The sequence below is a fragment of the Lolium perenne genome, chromosome 2 (genome assembly GCF_019359855.2).
Source record: "Lolium perenne isolate Kyuss_39 chromosome 2, Kyuss_2.0, whole genome shotgun sequence".
NCBI classification, from domain to species: Eukaryota; Viridiplantae; Streptophyta; class Magnoliopsida; order Poales; family Poaceae; genus Lolium; species Lolium perenne.
Genome location: NC_067245.2, coordinates 262,541,945 through 262,561,687, shown reverse-complemented (window position 1 = coordinate 262,561,687; position 19,743 = coordinate 262,541,945). Strand labels below are relative to the sequence as shown.

Here is a 19,743-nt window from a genome sequence, read left to right as displayed (position 1 = left end):
TTCGACATGCATGCATTAGTGCACCTCCAGCAGATAGCTAGCAGCACCGCAATTGAGCCTACTCCACCTTTCGTTCGACCTCGCACTGTATCATGGGCAAGAGTGATGACAACATTTTGGAGGCCGGCCGGGGCACCTTGCAAGCATGCATTGCAAGGAAAGCAAAGCAAAGCTAAACCTCCACTTCATTATTATCTTTGCCTTCTCTGAAACTGCCACGTACTGCTAAGTTCACCACTCAGATACTCATCAGTGTCAAAAAAAAAAAAAAAAAACTGTTTTCGTGCAATTGCTCTTCTCGAACCTTCCGTCCAAAAGAAAAAAGTCAGTCCACGTACAGCTCGATTTCTTGATTGTTGGTGGCATTTGGCATTTGCCAAACGAGCATCAGCCGACACTACGTCTGAACCGATGTCTGGCGGTATCTAACCACTTCTTCCTGGACCGTGGACGGAAGCAGTGCTTCCGCTGTGCTTGTCTGAGAACTGCAGCCACCAGATAGCTCTGCTTAGCGACGGAGTTTAGTTACAGTAGCAAATTGTCGGTGGCATGCATGGGACGCGCTGAATGCGTAAGGTGGGCGGAGCTTTTTTCCTCCTAATAATTGGAATGAATAGGCGTCGCTTTTCCGGAACAGACCGACGTACACGTCGCGAAAAGCTAAATCGATCAATCGAGGGCTGCCCGACAAGGCCGGCCGGCCAACCGCCGCGCCATTAATCATGGCGTACGTGCTCATGCGGTGCGCGGTGGCGCCAGCACTTCGGGCCTTCGGGGAAGATGGGTTGTGGGTTCAATACTTCAATCGGAACTTCAGTCGAACCGTAGTAGGTGGGCGAGCAATCCGCTACGTTGGGTTCGGCAATCGTATCGTCGTGGATGAGGAAGCTATGGTTTTTGTTTTTATTTTGTTTTGTTTGGAAAAGCCAAAAGTCTATTCAAATTGCTAGTTTTCACTAGACTGAGGACGAAGCCTATAACATCGAATTTGCATCATGATTCGTATATTTCAGTTGTAGGTGGAGTTGCAAAAAAAAAATTTTTGTTGCAAGCAGGGAGGATATAACTATGAAAAATATCTTGGAACCGCTAGTTTTGCTTGGTTACAACATAGTTGCGATGACATCATTTTACTAAACTTTATTCTCAGTAGACTGAACCATAGAGAGACCCAAAGTCTATGAAGGAGGATGATCAGGGACAGATTTGGTGCTCTTGGGCACCAGTGCTCCTGCTATTTTAGAAAAAATAAAAATCACATTTTTGTGTTTCAAAAAAATTAGAAAAAAATCATGGTGTACCCAATGAATTGTCCCATAAATGTGCAAAATTTCAATTTCAAATACAAAAAATTCTGGGCTACACAAAAATAACAAACGTGTGGATCTGGGTATGCATATTTCAAATCTCCAAATTTCAACAGATTTTGTCTTTTTTGTGTAGTCTATAATATAAAGAATTTCATATTAAAATTTTACATGCTTGTAGGTTACGTCATTTATTATGTCTAGATTTATTTTCAGATTTTTTTTGAAACAAATATGTATGATTTTCGAATTTTTTTAAACAGCAGGAGGAGCACTGCAACTCATGAGTCAAAGACACTTTTCGGATGATCAGAGGCTAAGAGAAGGTCAACACTGCACGGATAACTCTATTAGATCCTAGAAATCAATTATTTTCCCTCTTTTTTGGCTAATAAGAATACCAACATAGATACCGGAAAAGAGGCTGGCCTCATAAAATTTTCTAGAACCCCGTTTTTGACCCATGATGTGGCATTTGTGCAGATTAGGGCAGCCCATATCGATCCAACACCACCGACCGCGTATAAGTTGTGGCACGGTTGAAATTTCAGCTCCTTCCCCACCGCCACCACCTGCCGCCGGAGATCCATGTCGTTCGCTTCTACCATGGGCTGCAAAAAAGCTTTCCCACACTCCGCCGCCGTAGATCCCTATCGTTTGATCACGGGCGGTGGTTTCGTTCCATTGGCCATCTCAGCTACGTAGTCATCGTGCATTTGTCGTCGGACTCTTGAATCGGGGGGCAGGGGGAGGGGAGGGGCATCACTGCCACTCCACCACTGCCGTCGGCGGGCAGTGGTTTCCTTTTCTTATTTATTTCTTTTTTGGTTTGTAGTTCTGTATTTTAAAACTAACTTTTTTTAAAAAAGGGAGTTTTTTTCAAATTGAGAAATTTTCAATCTGAACTTTTTTTGCAAAAAGTTGATCATTTTTCAAATTATTTAAAATTGAAATATTTTTTAAAATTCATAATCTTTTTAGTTTTGAACATTTTTTAGATTTGAACAATTTTTAAATTTAAATATTTAAAAAATTGAACATTTTCAATCCTAATTTTTTTTAAATTTGAATATTTTTTAAAACATGAACATTTTCCAAATTTTTATGTTTTTAGTATTGAACATTTTTAAATTTAAACTTTTTAAATCTACACAGTTTTTAAAATTAATTATTAAATCTTAACATTTGCGAATCTTACAAAAAAAGGAAACAGAAAAGAAAAGAAAAAGGAAAAAGAAACAGAAACAAAAACAGAAAAGAAAAAGAAAAAAAATTGATGAAACCGAGTTGAGAATAACTCAGACCGTTTAACTGGGTCGGTCCGTACCACGCGCGGTACAGGGATCCTCTCCATCCCGAAAAGGATCGAAATCGTTAAAAAAAAGGCCGACATTCGTGAAGGGAAGGCAACTCGCTCCGCACGCGACAAGTGGCGCGCTGTAGTGCCAGAAAATTCCTGGAAAGTGATCTCCCTGCTCGCCACGTGTCGCAAGGGGAAGCAAGGTGAGGATGGGGGAGGAGAGAGAAGAGTGGGTTGTCAGGTTGTGTCAGTTTTTCCCATTTTCTTCTAGATTCGTTTTTTCAAAATGAAATATCTTGAGAACCGTAAGTCCAAATTGCGAACAGTTTTCACTTTTGAGATACTCGCGTCGAGATCTTCAAAACTAGATCCCATGTTGATAGGTTTGGAGATACTTTTTTTTCGTACTTCCAATAATATTATGATTGTACCTGTGGTGTGTACCTAACTGTACTCGTGTTTCGACTGATAAGTACTTCTATTTTTAGTGTATTTGGTGCAATTTTTTCCTTTACTCGCTAACTGTACTCGCCCGTGTGCGGGACTGTACCTGTACTTACGCGCGACTGTACATGCTCGTGTGCGCCATGTACTTCTGTACATGTACTTGCTCGTGTTCACGACTGTACCTGCTCGTATAAGCGTTTGTACCTGCTCGTCCGCGTGACTGTACTTGTACTCGCTCGTGTGTTCAACTGTACTCGTGTGTTGTGCGTGACTGTACCTGCTCGTGTGCGTGACTGTACCTACTCGTGTGCGTGACTGTACATGTACTCGCATGTGTGTTCAACTGTACTCGTGTTTGTGCGTGACTGTACCTGCTCGTGTGCACGACTGTACCTGCTCGTGTGCGTGTAGGGGTGGACTAACGAGCTGCTCGAATCGTTAAGGCTCGGCTCGTTAATCTCGTGATCGTTAAGGCTTGAATCGTTAAGCTCGTTAAGAATAACGAGCTAAAATCATTGTTCGGCTCGCCTCGTTATGTTCTTTCGAGCGCTCGCGAGCAGCTCGTTAAGGATCGTTAAGGAAGCAATGGAAAACAAACATGTGTGCATTGCCTGGTGAGGAAGAGCAGAAGCATAGGTTTTTAGATCCTACTGTAGGAGTTTCAAGCATGCTTAAAGAGCACTATTTTGCTTGGCCTCTTCATGCCAAATATTTGAGATAACTAAAGTGACTCATTGTCAAAACTGGTGAAGCCTAACTTGTTACCGATCTTAACGAGTAGCTCACGAACATAGTCTGCTCGATTGTTTAACTCGTTAACCTTAACGAGCAAAAACAGCTGCTCAGCTCGACTCATTAACAAAATGAGCCGAACTCAAACGAGTCGAGCAAACGAGCACTCATTTAACTCGTCTAGCTTCGAGCTTTTTGTCTAGCCCTATGTGCGTGGTATCTTGTATCTTCCAGATGTGTTCAATCTGCATCGTGTGTTGTGCGTGGTATCTGCCGTGTGTCAGATCTCGTATGTTGTATGCAACTGTACTCGTACGTTGTATGTAACTGTACTCGTGTGTATTTGTGCGTGTACGTAACTGTATTTACCGTGTCAAAGACATGGACTTGCTCGTGAGCGAGCTAGCAATGACATGCATGCACGGGAGTTGGCCAGGCACGCACGGCGCGACGTACACGCGTGGCCTGGGACGAGTACCCACGCGAGACGAGTACGCGCGAGGCGACTTTTAGGCGCGGCGCGGACGAGGCGACTTGCGCGAGGTGCGGGACGACGCGCTGCCACGCGTCATTACGTGGTGGGTCTGATTTCCCTTCGCGAAAGTCGGTCTCTACGTAGTGGGGTACAGCCGGTAATTGGGCCGGCCCATATGAGCGATGCGTTGCCAGCGCTTGCAGCAAGCGGTACATAGGGGTGCCCCGCTACATGTTCTCCTTCCTCCCGCAACCGCGGGCCCCGCATGTCAGCGAAACAACGTTCTCCGAGATACTATCCCCAAAGTCCTCTCGCCTCCGCCACACTCGCCGAGCATTCGAGCAACCGAGCACCGCCGAGCATGCAGCCGCCGTGCCTGGGCGCGTGCGGGGGCAGCCTCGCCGTCCTAGGCCCCAGCCCCCACCGCCACCGCCCCTCCACCTCTAGGGCTACCGTCCGGTGCGCCGCCCGGGGCGGCGGGAGGGCGTCGTCCAGGGGGAAGGAGAACGTCTGGAGCGTAGACAACGAACGCGCCGCCGAGCAGAAGGCTCGGTCCCAGAAGAACCACCGTGGGCGCGGGCGTGGGCGTGGGCGCGGAAGCCCAGGGGGGAGCAGCCGCCCGCCGCCGCCAGCGGGGAGAAGGAAGGAGGAGGATGCGGACCCGAGGGTCCTGGTCTCCGGAGCCATGCTGGTGCAGGTCGAGACCGTGCTGCAGACCCAGGTACATTGGTGCTACCACTGTCCAACGAACACAGGTAGTTAATCTGACTGCAATTGGGCCATGGATGCGTGCGCCGTGGCGCACAAATTTGTCCTGCAAAATCCATTCCGGAGGCAATCGTGGTGGGCTCTTTGATTTGTCGTGCAAATTACATCGTTCCACTTGCTTCAGTTGTACGCTTTGATAGAGAGCATGATATCTGTTTATGACATTTAACCAATGCTTGCTATAAAACAAAACACGCCATTTGTAATAGGATATAGCTTCAAATAGAGGGAACTTTTCGAGAATGAGCCGTGTAGAAGTAGAACCACACTCGCAATCTAATACCAGTCAACAGGTGAGTAAATCATATCTATTTTGATGGAATTTCTGTTGTCTTCTTTGATCCCAGGAACCTGTTATAAAGCCTTCTTGGGAAACATTTGCTAGTAGCTTAAGTGGCATGTGGAAGGGCGTGGGAGCTGTGTTCTCGCCAACCACAGCAGAGATGGAGCCTGTTGGACTAGGAAGCAAAGAGGAGTACCTTTACGATTGCTACACCCTTTCTCGCATCGAGAAAGTGGATGATGGTAATTATGGGACCGAGATCCGAAGGAAGACTAATTGGGTGCAACTCAATCCTCATGGGGAGGCTGAGAAGCAGAGTGGCGGAGATGATGGCTGGAATCATGGTGGTTCAAGTGGGAAAACAACTGTTGATTTACCTGCACATGAACATTTTGATCTTAAGAGGAGCGATGTACTTGATGAAGATATTATTACTGTGGAACCAGGGATTGTATTTTTTGAGGTGGGATTCTCTTCTCTTCACGCTTTCTTCTGTCAAAGCATCTTTTCTTGTTTGGCTGTTAATGTTTCAACTCTCTGAATACACTGCATATTATATTTAGCCATAACTAGCTGAACTGAAAATATGATTGCATTCCTCTATATTGTTGTTATGTTAGAACCACAGGCTGTGTCCTGCTGTGAAACATACAACACTTAAATGGTGTTATAGAAAAGGCAGTTAGTTGTGATGTGAAACCTTGAACCTCTCAGCAGGTTATCTTCAGTAGAAGCACACATTAAGATGTCCATGGTGCCTACTCACCATTAATATTGTGTAAATCATGGACCATGGGTGTTCCTGGATATATAGGCTTTTTACATAGTTTAAGATTTCTCCTTTTTCAAAGTTAAGTTTATGTACAACAGCTAGTTTGTTCAGTGCTGAAGCTGCTCAGGCAAGAAAAACTGAAACAGATCCAAGGAAGGATTCTGGACACCTGTAGAGTTATCTGTTGGGCCTTGGCCTACAACTATAAGCTGAATCATTTAGCCCATGAGATATTTTCCCTGTGTCAAACTAGCCATGATGCCCCTGACCTGCTGTTTTCCACATTTAGCTAATATATTGCAGAGATTAATATAGCAATTACAGTTCAATCATATTGGTTCGTTGTGAGACTGGGTTATCATCTTACCTTTTATAATTCAGTAGCGTTACACATTTTTTCTTGTTTTGTGAATTATGAATAATCCACTAATTCCTTGCCATGGCATTTTTCATTTTCAGGATGGATCATACTCTAGAGGTCCGCTTGATATAGAAATTGGTGAATACGATGAATCTAGATACTTCCTTTCACCAACATATAAGTTTGAGCAAGTATGTTTACTCTACTAAAGTTTATTTATCTTCTGCAAAAATAAAATGATTTTTTAATCAGTGCAATGTTTACTGAGAATCATCTTTTGCCCGAGGCTTTGCTTTGAGATTGTTTTTGGCATCTTAATTCTTACATGAGGAGTGAACCTAATTAGTTACTTCTATGATAACTATTGCACAGGCATGTGGATAGTTAGTTCTTATGAATCACATAGGTTTTCTTAATAGCAAATCAACAGTGATAGTAATGCGCATGCCTCTGATGTTGTGCTAGGTACTTACTCTGTTTTGTAACAAGGATCTGTGTCAGCTAGTATTATGAAAATCATATGTAGCTTTCCATTAATTAGTTTTCTATATGAATATATGATTATCATGTTAACCTTTTGCTGGAGAGACTTCTGCTACTATCGTTGGAATGAATTATGGATGCTCATTTATAAGTAAAAATATAATACAATTTCATGTATATATGACTTTATCTTTCTCTGTTCTGTACTTTGTGTTGTCTGATGATGGCATCTATCTCTGTTTTAGTGTCTGGTAAAAGGAAGCCACAAAAGACTGCGTATTGTGCATACCATCGAGTTTAATGAGGGAGGAGCTAATATACAAACTGTAAGGGTTGCTGTATATGAAGAACAATGGGCTTGCCCAGCAAATATCCATGTTGAAGAGTACGATTTCTGTTATCCCTTGCTCAAAGTTTATCTACTTTCCTGCTCATGAAATAGATCTTTATTGCTATTCAACAATTATGAATTTCTTAGGAGGAAACCGTAGAGATTTAACAATGATGAATTGATTTACAGAGACAGTATTTTGTTTGCAACCAATTAATAAGGCTTATTGAAAACTTGGTTTACCTCTTCTTCATTTCATCCTTTGAACGCGCTTTCTATTTTTATAGCATCGAAGACATTATGCTTGTTCCTGATGTTCTGGATTATCTTCCAGGAGATCTTGCTCTCCTTATAGTTTGACGACAATAGTTCATCCAAAACAACCATCAGACTTTTTTTTGTCGATTAACAAACTTATCATGCTCTTGAAACACTTTTTTTTTTGTAGCAATATCCCTGTTGACGTTAAACCTTTCTCTCAAAGAAAGCGGACCGAACCATCAGAACTTACGGGCTTCTGGAAAGTATATGAAGTCAGCGCGACACCAATTTTCAGTGAGAAAGTGCAAGAACTAGAGGGTGGAGCCCTGTTTGTATACTTGTGCATGGAGAGCATGAAGAAGAGAACCTTGCCAGAGAGCTCAATTTTGTTTGGGGAGGAGGAGATGCTGGACATGCAAGATGTAACTGTGCTTTGGTTACCTGGAGGAGTTACTGCCTATGTTGACGTGGATAGCGACGGTATACTCTGCATTGGAGTTAGTTGGTACTCAGAGGAAGGGATTAATCTGGTGATGGAGAGAGACTACGGAACTGACGGGAGGCTCAGAGAAGTTCGGACAAAAACTGAAATCAAGCGCAGGTGGAATCAACTAGTCCCACAGTAGTTCGAAGAATCCATTACTTTCCTTAAGCACCCTGTCTGTATTAACTTCTGTTTCTGGATAGTAGTATAGGAGCAATAATATGTCTATGGAGGTATGAGCTCCAGTAAAATAGTGTTCCAGTTGATGTACATCATAGATCAGTTGTAAAAGATTTTGCCTCTGTTGAACGTGCAGGCTTCGGTTTCACCAGTGAGAAAGTGAGCTAAAACCGAGCTCAGGAAGAATACCTAGGCATTTGCTTGCCATGTGCATGGCCATATTTGATGCTATAGAATCGCTCATTTAAAATGTATTATTTTGGCCACTTGCTATGGGGCTTGCTGCAATCCACTCCCCACACTGCACTTTACCTAGATCTTGGCTTCTTGGGGGACAAGATTTATGACATTGGTCAGTATTTGAGTAAACTATGGCTTAATCTACTGTAAACACAGATAAAGCAGGGACTGTATAAGAAAAATATTTGCTATCAGGCAATATCATGTGCAAGGTTCACTGAAAGGCAATTGCTCTGATTGTATCTGAACTTTTCCCGAATTGCTTCCTTTTGCCGATATAATGTTTGCTTAGTTTGATTGTTGGAGAACAGGGGTGGAACTGGAACATGGTCATGACCCATGGAGCTGATGTAGAAGTCCAGCTTTGGAAGATGCAATGAAGCTACTTAAAGAGTTCGGACCTTAAGAAAGACGGTGAAGAACATTTCAACTTCGTTTATTACAGTTAACTACAAAGCGAATCTAGTGCAGTTCAATATTGTTAACATGGAATCTAGTGCTGAACACATGCTAAAAGGGCGTCGTGCCAATCAAATTTCTGTACAGTGAGCTAGATGTTCAAAGTTCTTTTTGCAGACGTCTCTTTACATGATATATATTCGGGAATGTGATGCATTATTAGATGTGTAACCATGCCTCATGAGTCATGTGAGCTCTACCCCATTCTACTCATTGCCTTAAGCAAGCTTCAGATGCAAGGTGAGCATTGTCAACCAGCAGATAATCAGTGGCCACACCTTTTCTCCCCGTTACTTTTGTTAAGCACCCTTTTGGTTTCCCTAGCTTTGGAAACATGGCAAGCTCCAGCTATTAACACTTCATCATAGCAGGCTTACAGGCCAACAGATCAAGCAAGGTAAAGGACAAGGCGATTCAAGCATTGCAAACATAGTAAGTACGGCAGATCAGTAATTTATAGTTTTCTAAACGGAGATTATGGACAAATTGCATGAGGTTTAGGGATGGTCAGATCTGGCTAAAAGAGGAAAGCAACAGGAGACGAGCGCAATTATCCCCCACCAGGCAGAGAGAGACATAGGCGGGCGGGGACAGGGCGCCACCCCTATCGGCATCCGCAGCCAAAAGCCAAGGCAGAAGCGCCAAAGCAAGCTGCCAATCAAACGGACGGGAGATAAGAGAAGAGCGCGGCCGCGGCGCCAAGCCTCGTGGAGCCACCTTTCCCCCGTGATCTGCCCGCCCCCCCCCCCCCCCCGTGGGATCTCGCGCCCGCCAGGATCGGAAGCCATGGGGATGCCGCGCTGATCGCGGCGCGCTGGTAGGCACCGGAGCCGGAGCGGGAGAGGGGCACCGGGCACGAGGCAGGCCGGAGACGGAGACGGAGACGGAGACGGAGAGGGCCGGCAGCGCGCCACATGGACCAGAATGGCGGCTCCTTCCTCGCCGTCCGCCGCCTCTCCGGACACCACCCATCAACGGGTACGTGGGTGCGTGAGTCCGCTCGGGTCCTCCCCCCTTTTGCTCCCTGCTACACGGAAGCGGCTGACGCCGATGCGTTTTCTCCTTTCCAGCGGACGTCGTGTCCGGGTCGACGGCGTGGATCGGGAGGGGCTTCTCCTGCGTCTGCGTGCAGAGGAGGGAGAGCGACGCGCGCATTTCCTTCGATCTGACCCCGGTGCAGGTGAAAACCATGCTCTGTTGTTTCCCTATTTCTCTCCGATGCAGAGATTTGGGGAGTAATCCGCGATGTCCTAGCGCGAATGTTTTGAAGTATGAATGCAGACGTTGCTGAAATATCGCAGTGAAGGCCAGATCATGCAAACCAGTGGTTGTGTTTCGTTATACTTGTGCTTAGGACTTGCAGCACGATTGATCCTAGCTTCCTTGGTGCCCGCTTTCTGATATACTATAAGAAGACGAAAACTGTGCCGTGCCAATTCACACTTTACTTGCATTTTTCGTACAGTGGTTTAACAGATACTAGTAATCCTAGCTGTTTCTTAATGAAAAGGCCGAGGTCCTCCCGGTTTCTGGAAACAAAAACAAATACTACTCTCTGGATTCGGCATGTGATTTCATAGACTTTAGGAGTTTGAATTTCTTTTCCTGTAGGGATGACAATGTCTTCTTATGTTGCAGGAAGAGTGTCTGCAAAGATTGCAGAACCGGATAGAGGTGCCGTACGATAGTCAGAATAGAGAACATCAGGTATGAGATGGCGATATTGCCACTGATTTGTTTGGTGTGCTATTTCATACTACCCATATTACTGTATTATGAAATGAACATGGTATTACTATTAAAACCTTGCGATATTGCCACTGATATGTTTGATGTGCTATTCCAGACAACCCATATTTCTGTAATATAAAATGATCATGGTATTACTATTAAAACCAGGTGGTCATCTTTGCTGTCTGATTATAAAATTCGCCGGTATGTTGACATAGTAATACGTGAGATACCAAACGAAATGGTCTTTGTTCTCGTGCTTGCTGTACTGGAAAAGGATTACTGATTTTCCAGAGCATCAGGACACTAAAACCAACTGAACGTACATATACTGGACGTGCGTAACTCACTCAGTCCATCAGTTCAGTTAAACTCATTGTAGCAATGGGCAATGCTCAGAAACCTAGGGAAAATAAATTTTGATTCCAGTAAATTAGCCAATTGATCCTGAGGTGCAACAGCACATGCTTGCTTGTAGTTTTTTCTCTAGTACTATTAATTGTTTCTGCTGCTAGTGGTCCTGGAATAATTATGGCTATCTCTACCTTTTGGTTTTGGTAGAGCAAACCTGACCATACATTTCGATGCCCCACTTGATCAGTTCGATCTAATTCATCATCATGTGCACTAATTTGTCTGCAAGAGGTTACTAACACATTCATCACGCCTTTTGTTCATTAGGAAGCACTGAAAGCCCTTTGGCATGCTTCTTTTCCTGGAACTGAACTTTTAGGACTAGTGTCAGACCAGTGGAAGGAGATGGGATGGCAAGGGAAGGATCCGTCCACAGACTTCAGGTATTGCTCCCCCCATCAATTCCCATATGTCTTTAGCAAATAATTTTCTAGTTAAATTTAGGATCTGCAATCATAATGGTGTGCTGGAATTGCAGGGGCGGTGGCTTTATCTCTTTGGAGAATTTACTATACTTCGCTAGGAACTATCCGGTGAGTACAATTCCCTCCCTACTTCTTGCTAATGCTGGGCTACATTCTGGTTACCTTCAAGAATTTTCTTATAGCTTTTTTTTAGAACAATTTTCTTATAGCTGGAGCAGGAAAGAATCTAAGGGCTCATGTAATATGCAGTTGGTAGTCTTGTAGACATCTATCCGGCTATCAATGGAACCTGGCATTGTTTGGCAATTGAACAGCTAAAATGATCTTTTGATAATAACTGTACTGCAGAGAAAATAAGTCATAGTATAGATGCTAATATTTATATGCTTGGGTCTTTCATTCATCTCAATAAGGCACTGTGTGTGCAGAAATCCTTCGAGGAGCTCCTTTGTAAGCAGAATGGTGACAGGGCATTATGGGAATATCCATTTGCTGTTGCTGGTGTGAATATTACGTTCATGCTTATTCAGATGCTTGATCTTCAAGCAGGTTTGTTCATTAAACTTTAAAGTGCTTCTCGATTAGCTGATCCGTTTAGTTGTATCTTCTATTTCCCTGGTAAACTTTTCTAAATTGTGAAACTGGTTTTGCATTGACAAGTAGCAATGGGACATTGACTGATACTGATTTCCTCTGCAGCTAAGCCAAGGTCTTTGATTGGAGCAGTGTTCCTAAATTTACTTATAGGTACAGCAGTATTTAACTGTAAGATTTGTGCATTCTTGATGTCGTACATAACTGCTATATAGACATTTGTCCCAAAACTACCGCTTGGATTCTCTGGTTTAAGTGTGTGTGAATTTGAGTCGCTGACAGGTGGGCCCCACACACATGCCCCACATGGCAGTGACATAAAGTCACCTGACTTAAGTCTGAGGATCCGTACACTAGAGTAGTTTTATGCGGTAATGTATGTCAACTGTAGCCTGTGCCATTGATATCTGTAACTAAAGGTTCAGCGCTTGTTAATAATGTAGAGTATTACCTTTGTTCCGAAATGTAATCCTTTATAGAAAGCTAAATTAGCTTTCTAAAAAGGCTTATATTTCGGAACGGAGGTAGTAATATCCTCACAGCTGATCTCATGTGCTCAGTTGACTGGCGTAGCTTTGTCTGCTCGCCATGTTCAAATGCATAGTGATTAACTATGGGCACTCACTATATAAATAAATTTACTTCCCTAGCATAGAAATAAATAAAACATCATCTTGATCTTAGTACAGGCAGGGTTGCTACTACTGTAACTGTAAATACCTTTAGATACTACTACAACTACTATCATCTAACCATTGTTCTCTTTTCCAGAAAATGATCGAGCTTTTGACATTCTTTACTGCATAACCTTTAAGCTGATGGATCAGAAATGGCTTGAAATGCACGCCACGTATATGGATTTCAATGTATGTCTTTCTTCCATGTGCAATCTCCTTGTCACGTTTTTTGTACAGAGTACCCCCTGACCTAATTTCGATACTCTGACTGCAGACTGTTATTAAATCCACAAGACGCCAACTCGAGAGAGAATTATTGCTTGAAGATATTCAGCAAATTGAGGACATGCCGTCATACAGTTTTCTTGCCCGCTAGCAACTGAAGTCTGACCTAACATTGCCACTAAAGAATTCTCTTTAGTAGCGAAGCTCTTCTTACATGCTACTAAATTAAGAATATCGCCTTGCAGACCCACGTACGTGAAAAATGAGCTCGATATGTGCTGGAATATAGGATCTCAGGGATTTGCTTCTTCTGTGATTTGTGTTATCGTGTTTAGGTACACCATATCCTGAACTTCTGCATCTGCATGTTTGGGCCTTCTTGGATCTGACACCTAGAGAAACTGTCTGGCCACGTGAACCGCTGTTGGGCCATGGTAGCAGTGCATGTAGGATGTTCATTCGGAAATAATTTGTCATTGGTAGCAAGGAGTCTTCATGCCACAGTATGGCAGGTTCAGTGAATTCTCAGTATTCAAGAGAGCTTTATAACCAATCGGGTAGATGATCTTGTTGCATCCTTATGCACTGAGTACCCACGTTTTGAGTGATTTAACCATGGAGTATGAATTCATGGAAATGATGTATACTGACGTTGTCATGTTGCCTCAGGAAAACAATAGTGTCGACAAATATGGTCTGAGTCGGTGATTCTCATTTGCCAATTAAAAAATGCGTCTGTCCCTTCCCTTGTCCTACGTGCCAGCGATCGTGGAGGGACGAAACCCTAACTCTGGTGACCCCTCGCTTGGACTCGCTTGGTTGCGACAGGTGGTGCTTGACCATCGAAGGTGGCGGGCAGGGATAAGTGCGGAGAGACACATCAAGTGGGAAGTGCTTGGATGCATAGAAGAATGGCGGTGCGCGATGAGCTTTCAAGGTGGTGCTAAGGAGAGTGGCTCTTGGGAGGTCCGCTTGCGGCACGAAGAGAGTGGCTCTTGGGAGGTTGCGTCGTGTCTTTGAGACGGTAGAGTTCCCCTGGGCTATGGAGGAGGAGCTTGAGGCGTTGAGGTGGTGCCCCATCGCTGGGTTTCTAGAGGCGGTGGGTGTGGAGGAGCAGTGCAGATGGCTTTGCTGGTGGCGGTGCGGGCAAGATTTGGGCCCATCTCGGTTGTAGCGCATATGTATGTGGAGGTGTGACAACTGCGGCGTAGTGGGTCTTTGACCATGCATGATGTGGAAGAAGGGCATATGCTATAGGGAGAAGGGTGTGCGCTCGTTTGTGTTTGTTGTGGGCGGACCACGACGCTTCGACTAGGTGGTAAGGTTATGCAACGATGCCATTGTGAATAGCATGGACGGTTGCCCCTCCCTGGTGGGCAGTGAGTGAGGTGAGTAGCAATATGGATGAATGTTTGCCCGTCTTAGTCGGAGCGGGTGACGATAACGCCCGCGGTTGTTGTTCCCCTCCATGGAGACATCACTGAGGTGTGTTGGCTATTTCCTCGCTCACTTCGGTTTGGTATATGTCTATAGGGGAAAGCCTACCTTCGGAGTCGGGTCAGCGTGATGGCGGTGTCCTCGACGTCGGCCCTCTATTGGGAGCATCATGTTTGGAGACACGGCTTGGAGGCTCTATGTTGCATTCCTACTGTGCTCACCGTTGTCCACCGCTGTCCAAGGTTGATATTCAGAGGCGTCGTTGCCGGCGAAGTCCCACCATCTACTTAGGGCATCTCCAACCGAGCGACCCATCCCGCGCGTCCGGATGGGTCGAGCCGGACAAAAAACCGTCCCAGCGCGCGGACCCATCCCTAAAACGGATGGCCGCGGCGTCCGGGACGACCCAAACCCGGTTCAAATCTAGGACGAGTTTGCCCGCGGACGCCGATGGCTGGCCGCTCTAATACGTACGGGGCCGGCGGCCTCGCCGGCGACTCCTCGCCGACGCGACATCGGGGCCGTGGATTTCACTCGACGCGGGCGGCCTGTACACGTGAGGATTCCACTCCAGCTTACAAGTTGGGTGGCGCGGCGGAGGCCTTCATCTTCCTCCTTTCCGCCCTCGCGCCTCGGGCGCGCTCGCGCTCCGCCTCCTGCGGCGGCACCATCCGCTTCCCGCATAGCTCCAGCTCCTGCAGGGCGGCGCGTTCCACAGCGGTCCGCGCCTCCAGGCGGACGCGGCCGGCGGCTGGGCCTCGGGTTCTCGTTCGGCGGCGCATGCGCTCTGTCGGCCGCGCTCCGCCGACGCAAAGCAGCCTCTGCCGCGCCGCTCGGGCGAGGGCAGCTGGATGAGGTGGCGGGCTGCTCGCATAGCGAGGAGCTGGTTCTTCTGGCCGAGGAGGTCGCCTAGTCGGCGGCGGCCGGCACGGCAGGTGGCCTCGTGCTCCTTCGTCACGCGAGTGAGGTCGGCGAGCCGCTCCTCGATGGCGGCGTTGATGTTCGCCAGCGCGAGGTCCTCCGCGGCGATGGGCTCCTCCTCCGCGGCGGCCCCCTCCTCCGCGGCCTCGTACCACCCGTCCGCGGTCTCGTGCTAGCCGTCCGCGGCCGCCTCCACCATCTCTGCGTCCTCTTCCTTCTTCGCCGCCGCCTCGGCAGCGACGTAGAGCGCCTCGTCGTCGGCGACTGATACGTCTCCGACGTATCGATAATTTCTTATGTTCCATGCCACATTATTGATGATATCTACATGTTTTATGCATACTTTATGTCATATTTATGCATTTTCCGGCACTAACCTATTAACGAGATGCCGAAGAGCCGCTTGTCGTTTCTGCTGTTTTTGGTTTCAGAAATCCTAGTAAGGAAATATTCTCGGAATTGGACGAAATCAACGCCCAGGGGCCTATTTTCACACGAAGCTTCCAGAAGACCGAAGAAGATACGAAGTGGGGCCACGAGCTGGCCAAACACTAGGGCGGCGCGGCCCAGCCCTTGGCCGCGCCGGCCTACTGTGTGGGGCCCTCGTGTGGCCCCCTGACCTATCTCCTCCGCCTACTTATAGCCTTCGTCGCGAAACCCCCAGTACCGAGAGCCACGATACGGAAAACCTTCCAGAGACGCCGCCGCCGCCAATCCCATCTCGGGGGATTCAGGAGATCGCCTCCGGCACCCTGCCGGAGAGGGGAATCATCTCCCAGAGGACTCTACACCGCCATGGTCGCCTCCGGAGTGATGAGTGAGTAGTTCACCCCTGGACTATGGGTCCATAGCAGTAGCTAGATGGTTGTCTTCTCCTCATTATGCTTCATTGTCGGGTCTTGTGAGCTGCCTAACATGATCAAGATCATCTATCTGTAATGCTATATGTTGTGTTTGTTGGGATCCGATGGATAGAGAATACTATGTTATGTTGATTATCAATCTATCTTTGTGTTGTTTATGATCTTGCATGCTCTCCGTTACTAGTAGAGGCTTTGGCCAAGTTGATGCTTGTAACTCCAAGAGGGAGTATTTATGCTCGATAGTGGGTTCATGTCTCTATTGAATCTGGGGGAGTGACAGAAACCCCTAAGGTTGTGGATGTGTTGTTACCACTAGGGATAAAACATTGATGCTATGTCCGAGGATGTAGTTATTGATTACATTACGCACCATACTTAATGCAATTGTCTGTTGTTTGCAACTTAATACTAGAAGGGGTTCGGATGATAACCTGAAGGTGGACTTTTTAGGCATAGATGCATGCTGGATAGCGGTCTATGTACTTTGTCGTAATGCCCAATTAAATCTCACAATACTCATCATATCATGTATGTGCATTGTCATGCCCTCTCTATTTGTCAATTGCCCAACTGTAATTTGTTCACCCAACATGCTATTTATCTTATGGGAGAGACACCTCTAGTGAACTGTGGACCCCGGTCCATTCTTTAACATCGAATACAATCTACTGCAATACTCGTTCTACTATTTTCTGCAAACAATCATCATCCACACTATACATCCAATCCTTTGTTACAGCAAGCCGGTGAGATTGACAACCTCACTGTTTCGTTGGGGCAAAGTACTTTGGTTGTGTTGTGCAGGTTCCACGTTGGCGCCGGAATCCCTGGTGTTACGCCGCACTACATCTCGCCGCCATCAACCTTCAACGTGCTTCTTGAATCCTACTGGTTCGATAAACCTTGGTTTCTAAGTGAGGGAAACTTACTGTTGTACGCATCACACCTTCCACTTGGGGTTCCCAACGGTCGCGTGCTGTATGCGTGTCAAGCTAAATTTCTGGCGCCGTTGCCGGGGAGATCAAGACACGCTGCAAGGGGAGTCTCCACATCCCAATCTCTTTACTTTGTTTTTGTCTTGCTTTATTTTATTTAGTACTTTGTTTGCTGCACTAAATCAAAATACAAAAAAATTAGTTGCTAGTCTTACTTTATTTGCTATCTTGTTTGCCACATTAAAAACACAAAAAAATTAGTTACTTGCATTTACTTTATCTAGTTTGCTTTTTTACTATTGCTAAAATGGGTACTCCTGAAAATACTAAGTTGTGTGACTTCACAACCACAAATAATAATGATTTCTTATGCACACCTATTGCTCCACCTGCTACTACAGCAGAATTCTTTGAAATTAAACCTGCTTTACTGAATCTTGTTATGCGAGAGCAATTTTCTGGTGTTAGTTCTGATGATGCTGCTGCCCATCTCAATAATTTTGTTGAACTTTGTGAAATGCAAAAGTATAAGGATGTAGATGGTGACATTATAAAATTAAAATTGTTTCCTTTCTCATTAAGAGGAAGAGCTAAAGATTGGTTGCTATCTCTGCCTAAGAATAGTATTGATTCATGGACTAAATGCAAGGATGCTTTTATTGGTAGATATTATCCCCCTGCTAAAATTATATCTTTGAGGAGTAGCATAATGAATTTTAAACAATTGGATACTGAGCATGTTGCACAAGCATGGGAAAGAATGAAATCTTTGGTTAAAAATTGTCCAACCCATGGACTGACTACTTGGATGATCATCCAAACCTTTTATGCGGGACTGAATTTTTCTTCGCGGAATCTATTGGATTCAGCTGCTGGAGGTACCTTTATGTCCATCACTCTTGGCGAAGCAACAAAGCTTCTTGATAATATGATGATTAATTACTCTGAATGGCACACGGAAAGAGCTCCACAAGGTAAGAAGGTAAATTTTGTCGAAGAAACCTCTTCCTTGAGTGATAAGATTGATGCTATTATGTCTATGCTTGTGAATGATAGGACTAATGTTGATCCTAATAATGTTCCGTTAGCTTCATTGGTTGCTCAAGAAGAACATGTTGATGTAAACTTCATTAAAAATAATAATTTCAACAACAATGCTTATCGGAACAATTCTAGTAACAACTATAGGCCATATCCTTATAATAATGGCAACGGCTATGGTAATTCTTATGGGAATTCTTACAACAATAATAGGAACACACCCCCTGGACTTGAAGCCATGCTTAAAGAATTTATTAGTACACAAACTGCTTTTAATAAATCTGTTGAAGAAAAGCTTGGGAAAATTGATATACTTACTTCTAAAGTCGATAGTCTTGCTGCTGATGTTGATCTTTTGAAATCGAAAGTTATGCCTAATGAAAATCATAATAATAAAATTGTTACTACAGCAAATGCCATCCAAGTTAGAATTAATGAGAATATAAGATTGATGGCCGAATTGCGTGCTAGGTGGGAAAGAGAAGAAAATGAAAAAGAAGACAATATAGCTAAAGTTTGGACTATTACCACCACTAGTAATGCTTATGCTCCACATGTTGCTGCACCTCCTACTAATAATGGTAAAAGAATTGGTGTTGGCAATGTTTCCACTTCTAATGCAAAGCGCGAAAAACTGCCTGAAACTGCTAAAACTTAAATCGCTTGTGATAAAACTGCTGAAATTTTTTCCAACATTGGGGATAATGATCCCATTGCTTTAGATTATAATGGTTTAGATTTTGATGATTGCCACATCTCTGAAGTTATAAAGTTCTTACAAAAACTTGCTAAGAGTCCTAATGCTAGTGCTATAAATTTGGCTTTCACAAAACATATTACAAATGCTCTCATAAAAGCTAGAGAAGAGAAACTAGAACGCGAAACTTCTATTCCTAGGAAGCTAGAGGATGGTTGGGAGCCCATCATTAAGATGAAGGTCAATGACTTTGATTGTAATGCTTTATGTGATCTTGGTGCAAGTATTTCCGTTATGCCTAGAAAGATCTATAATATGCTTGACTTGCCACCATTGAAAAATTGTTATTTGGATGTTAATCTTGCTGATAATTCTACAAAGAAACCTTTGGGGAGAGTTGATAATGTTCGCATTACCGTTAACAATAAACTTGTCCCCGTTGATTTTGTTGTCTTGGATATTGAATGCAATGCATCTTGTCCCATTATATTGGGAAGACCTTTTCTTCGAACTGTTGGTGCTATCATTGATATGAAGGAAGGTAATATTAAATATCAATTTCCTCTCAAGAAAGGTATGGAACACTTCCCTAGAAAGAGAATGAAGTTACCTTTTGATTCTATTATTAGAACAAATTATGATGTTGACACTTCGTCTCTTGATAACACTTGATACACACTTTCTGCGCCTAGCTGAAAGGCGTTAAAGAAAAGCGCTTATGAGAGACAACCCATATTTTTACTACAGTACTTTTATTTTATATTTGAGTCTTGGAAGTTGTTACTACTGTAGCAACCTCTCCTTATCTTAGTTTTGTGCATTGTTGTGCCAAGTAAAGTCGTTGATAGTAAGGTTCATACTAGATTTGGATTACTGCGCAGAAACAGATTTCTTTGCTGT

The 19,743-nt window shown here is 44.5% G+C and overlaps 2 protein-coding genes across 2 annotated transcripts; both read left to right on the top strand.

Moving 5' to 3' along the window:
• The first annotated feature begins 4,528 nt into the window (after positions 1–4,528).
• LOC127335804 (uncharacterized) lies at positions 4,529–8,335 on the top strand. The gene is made up of 5 exons (XM_051362539.2): positions 4,529–4,982; positions 5,377–5,775; positions 6,544–6,636; positions 7,174–7,313; positions 7,708–8,335. The coding sequence occupies exons 1-5, from the start codon at positions 4,623–4,625 to the stop codon at positions 8,144–8,146; spliced, it is 1,431 nt and encodes a 476-aa protein (XP_051218499.1). The 5' UTR covers positions 4,529–4,622; the 3' UTR covers positions 8,147–8,335.
• Positions 8,336–9,461: 1,126 nt separating this feature from the next.
• Positions 9,462–13,502, top strand: LOC127335805 (uncharacterized). The gene is made up of 9 exons (XM_051362540.2): positions 9,462–9,861; positions 9,954–10,063; positions 10,522–10,590; positions 11,296–11,411; positions 11,507–11,561; positions 11,882–12,002; positions 12,153–12,200; positions 12,819–12,913; positions 12,999–13,502. The coding sequence occupies exons 1-9, from the start codon at positions 9,798–9,800 to the stop codon at positions 13,098–13,100; spliced, it is 780 nt and encodes a 259-aa protein (XP_051218500.1). The 5' UTR covers positions 9,462–9,797; the 3' UTR covers positions 13,101–13,502.
• Positions 13,503–19,743: the final 6,241 nt, after the last annotated feature.

Coding starts and splice junctions, on each gene's coding strand:
- LOC127335805 (XM_051362540.2), top strand. CDS start 9,798: ATGGACCAGAATGGCGGCTCCTTCCTCGCCGTCCGCCGCCTCTCCGGA. Junction 10,064..10,521: donor TCGATCTGACCCCGGTGCAG/GTGAAAACCATG, acceptor CTTATGTTGCAG/GAAGAGTGTCTGCAAAGATT. Junction 11,412..11,506: donor GATCCGTCCACAGACTTCAG/GTATTGCTCCCC, acceptor CTGGAATTGCAG/GGGCGGTGGCTTTATCTCTT.
- LOC127335804 (XM_051362539.2), top strand. CDS start 4,623: ATGCAGCCGCCGTGCCTGGGCGCGTGCGGGGGCAGCCTCGCCGTCCTA. Junction 4,983..5,376: donor AGACCGTGCTGCAGACCCAG/GTACATTGGTGC, acceptor CTTTGATCCCAG/GAACCTGTTATAAAGCCTTC. Junction 6,637..7,173: donor CAACATATAAGTTTGAGCAA/GTATGTTTACTC, acceptor TCTCTGTTTTAG/TGTCTGGTAAAAGGAAGCCA.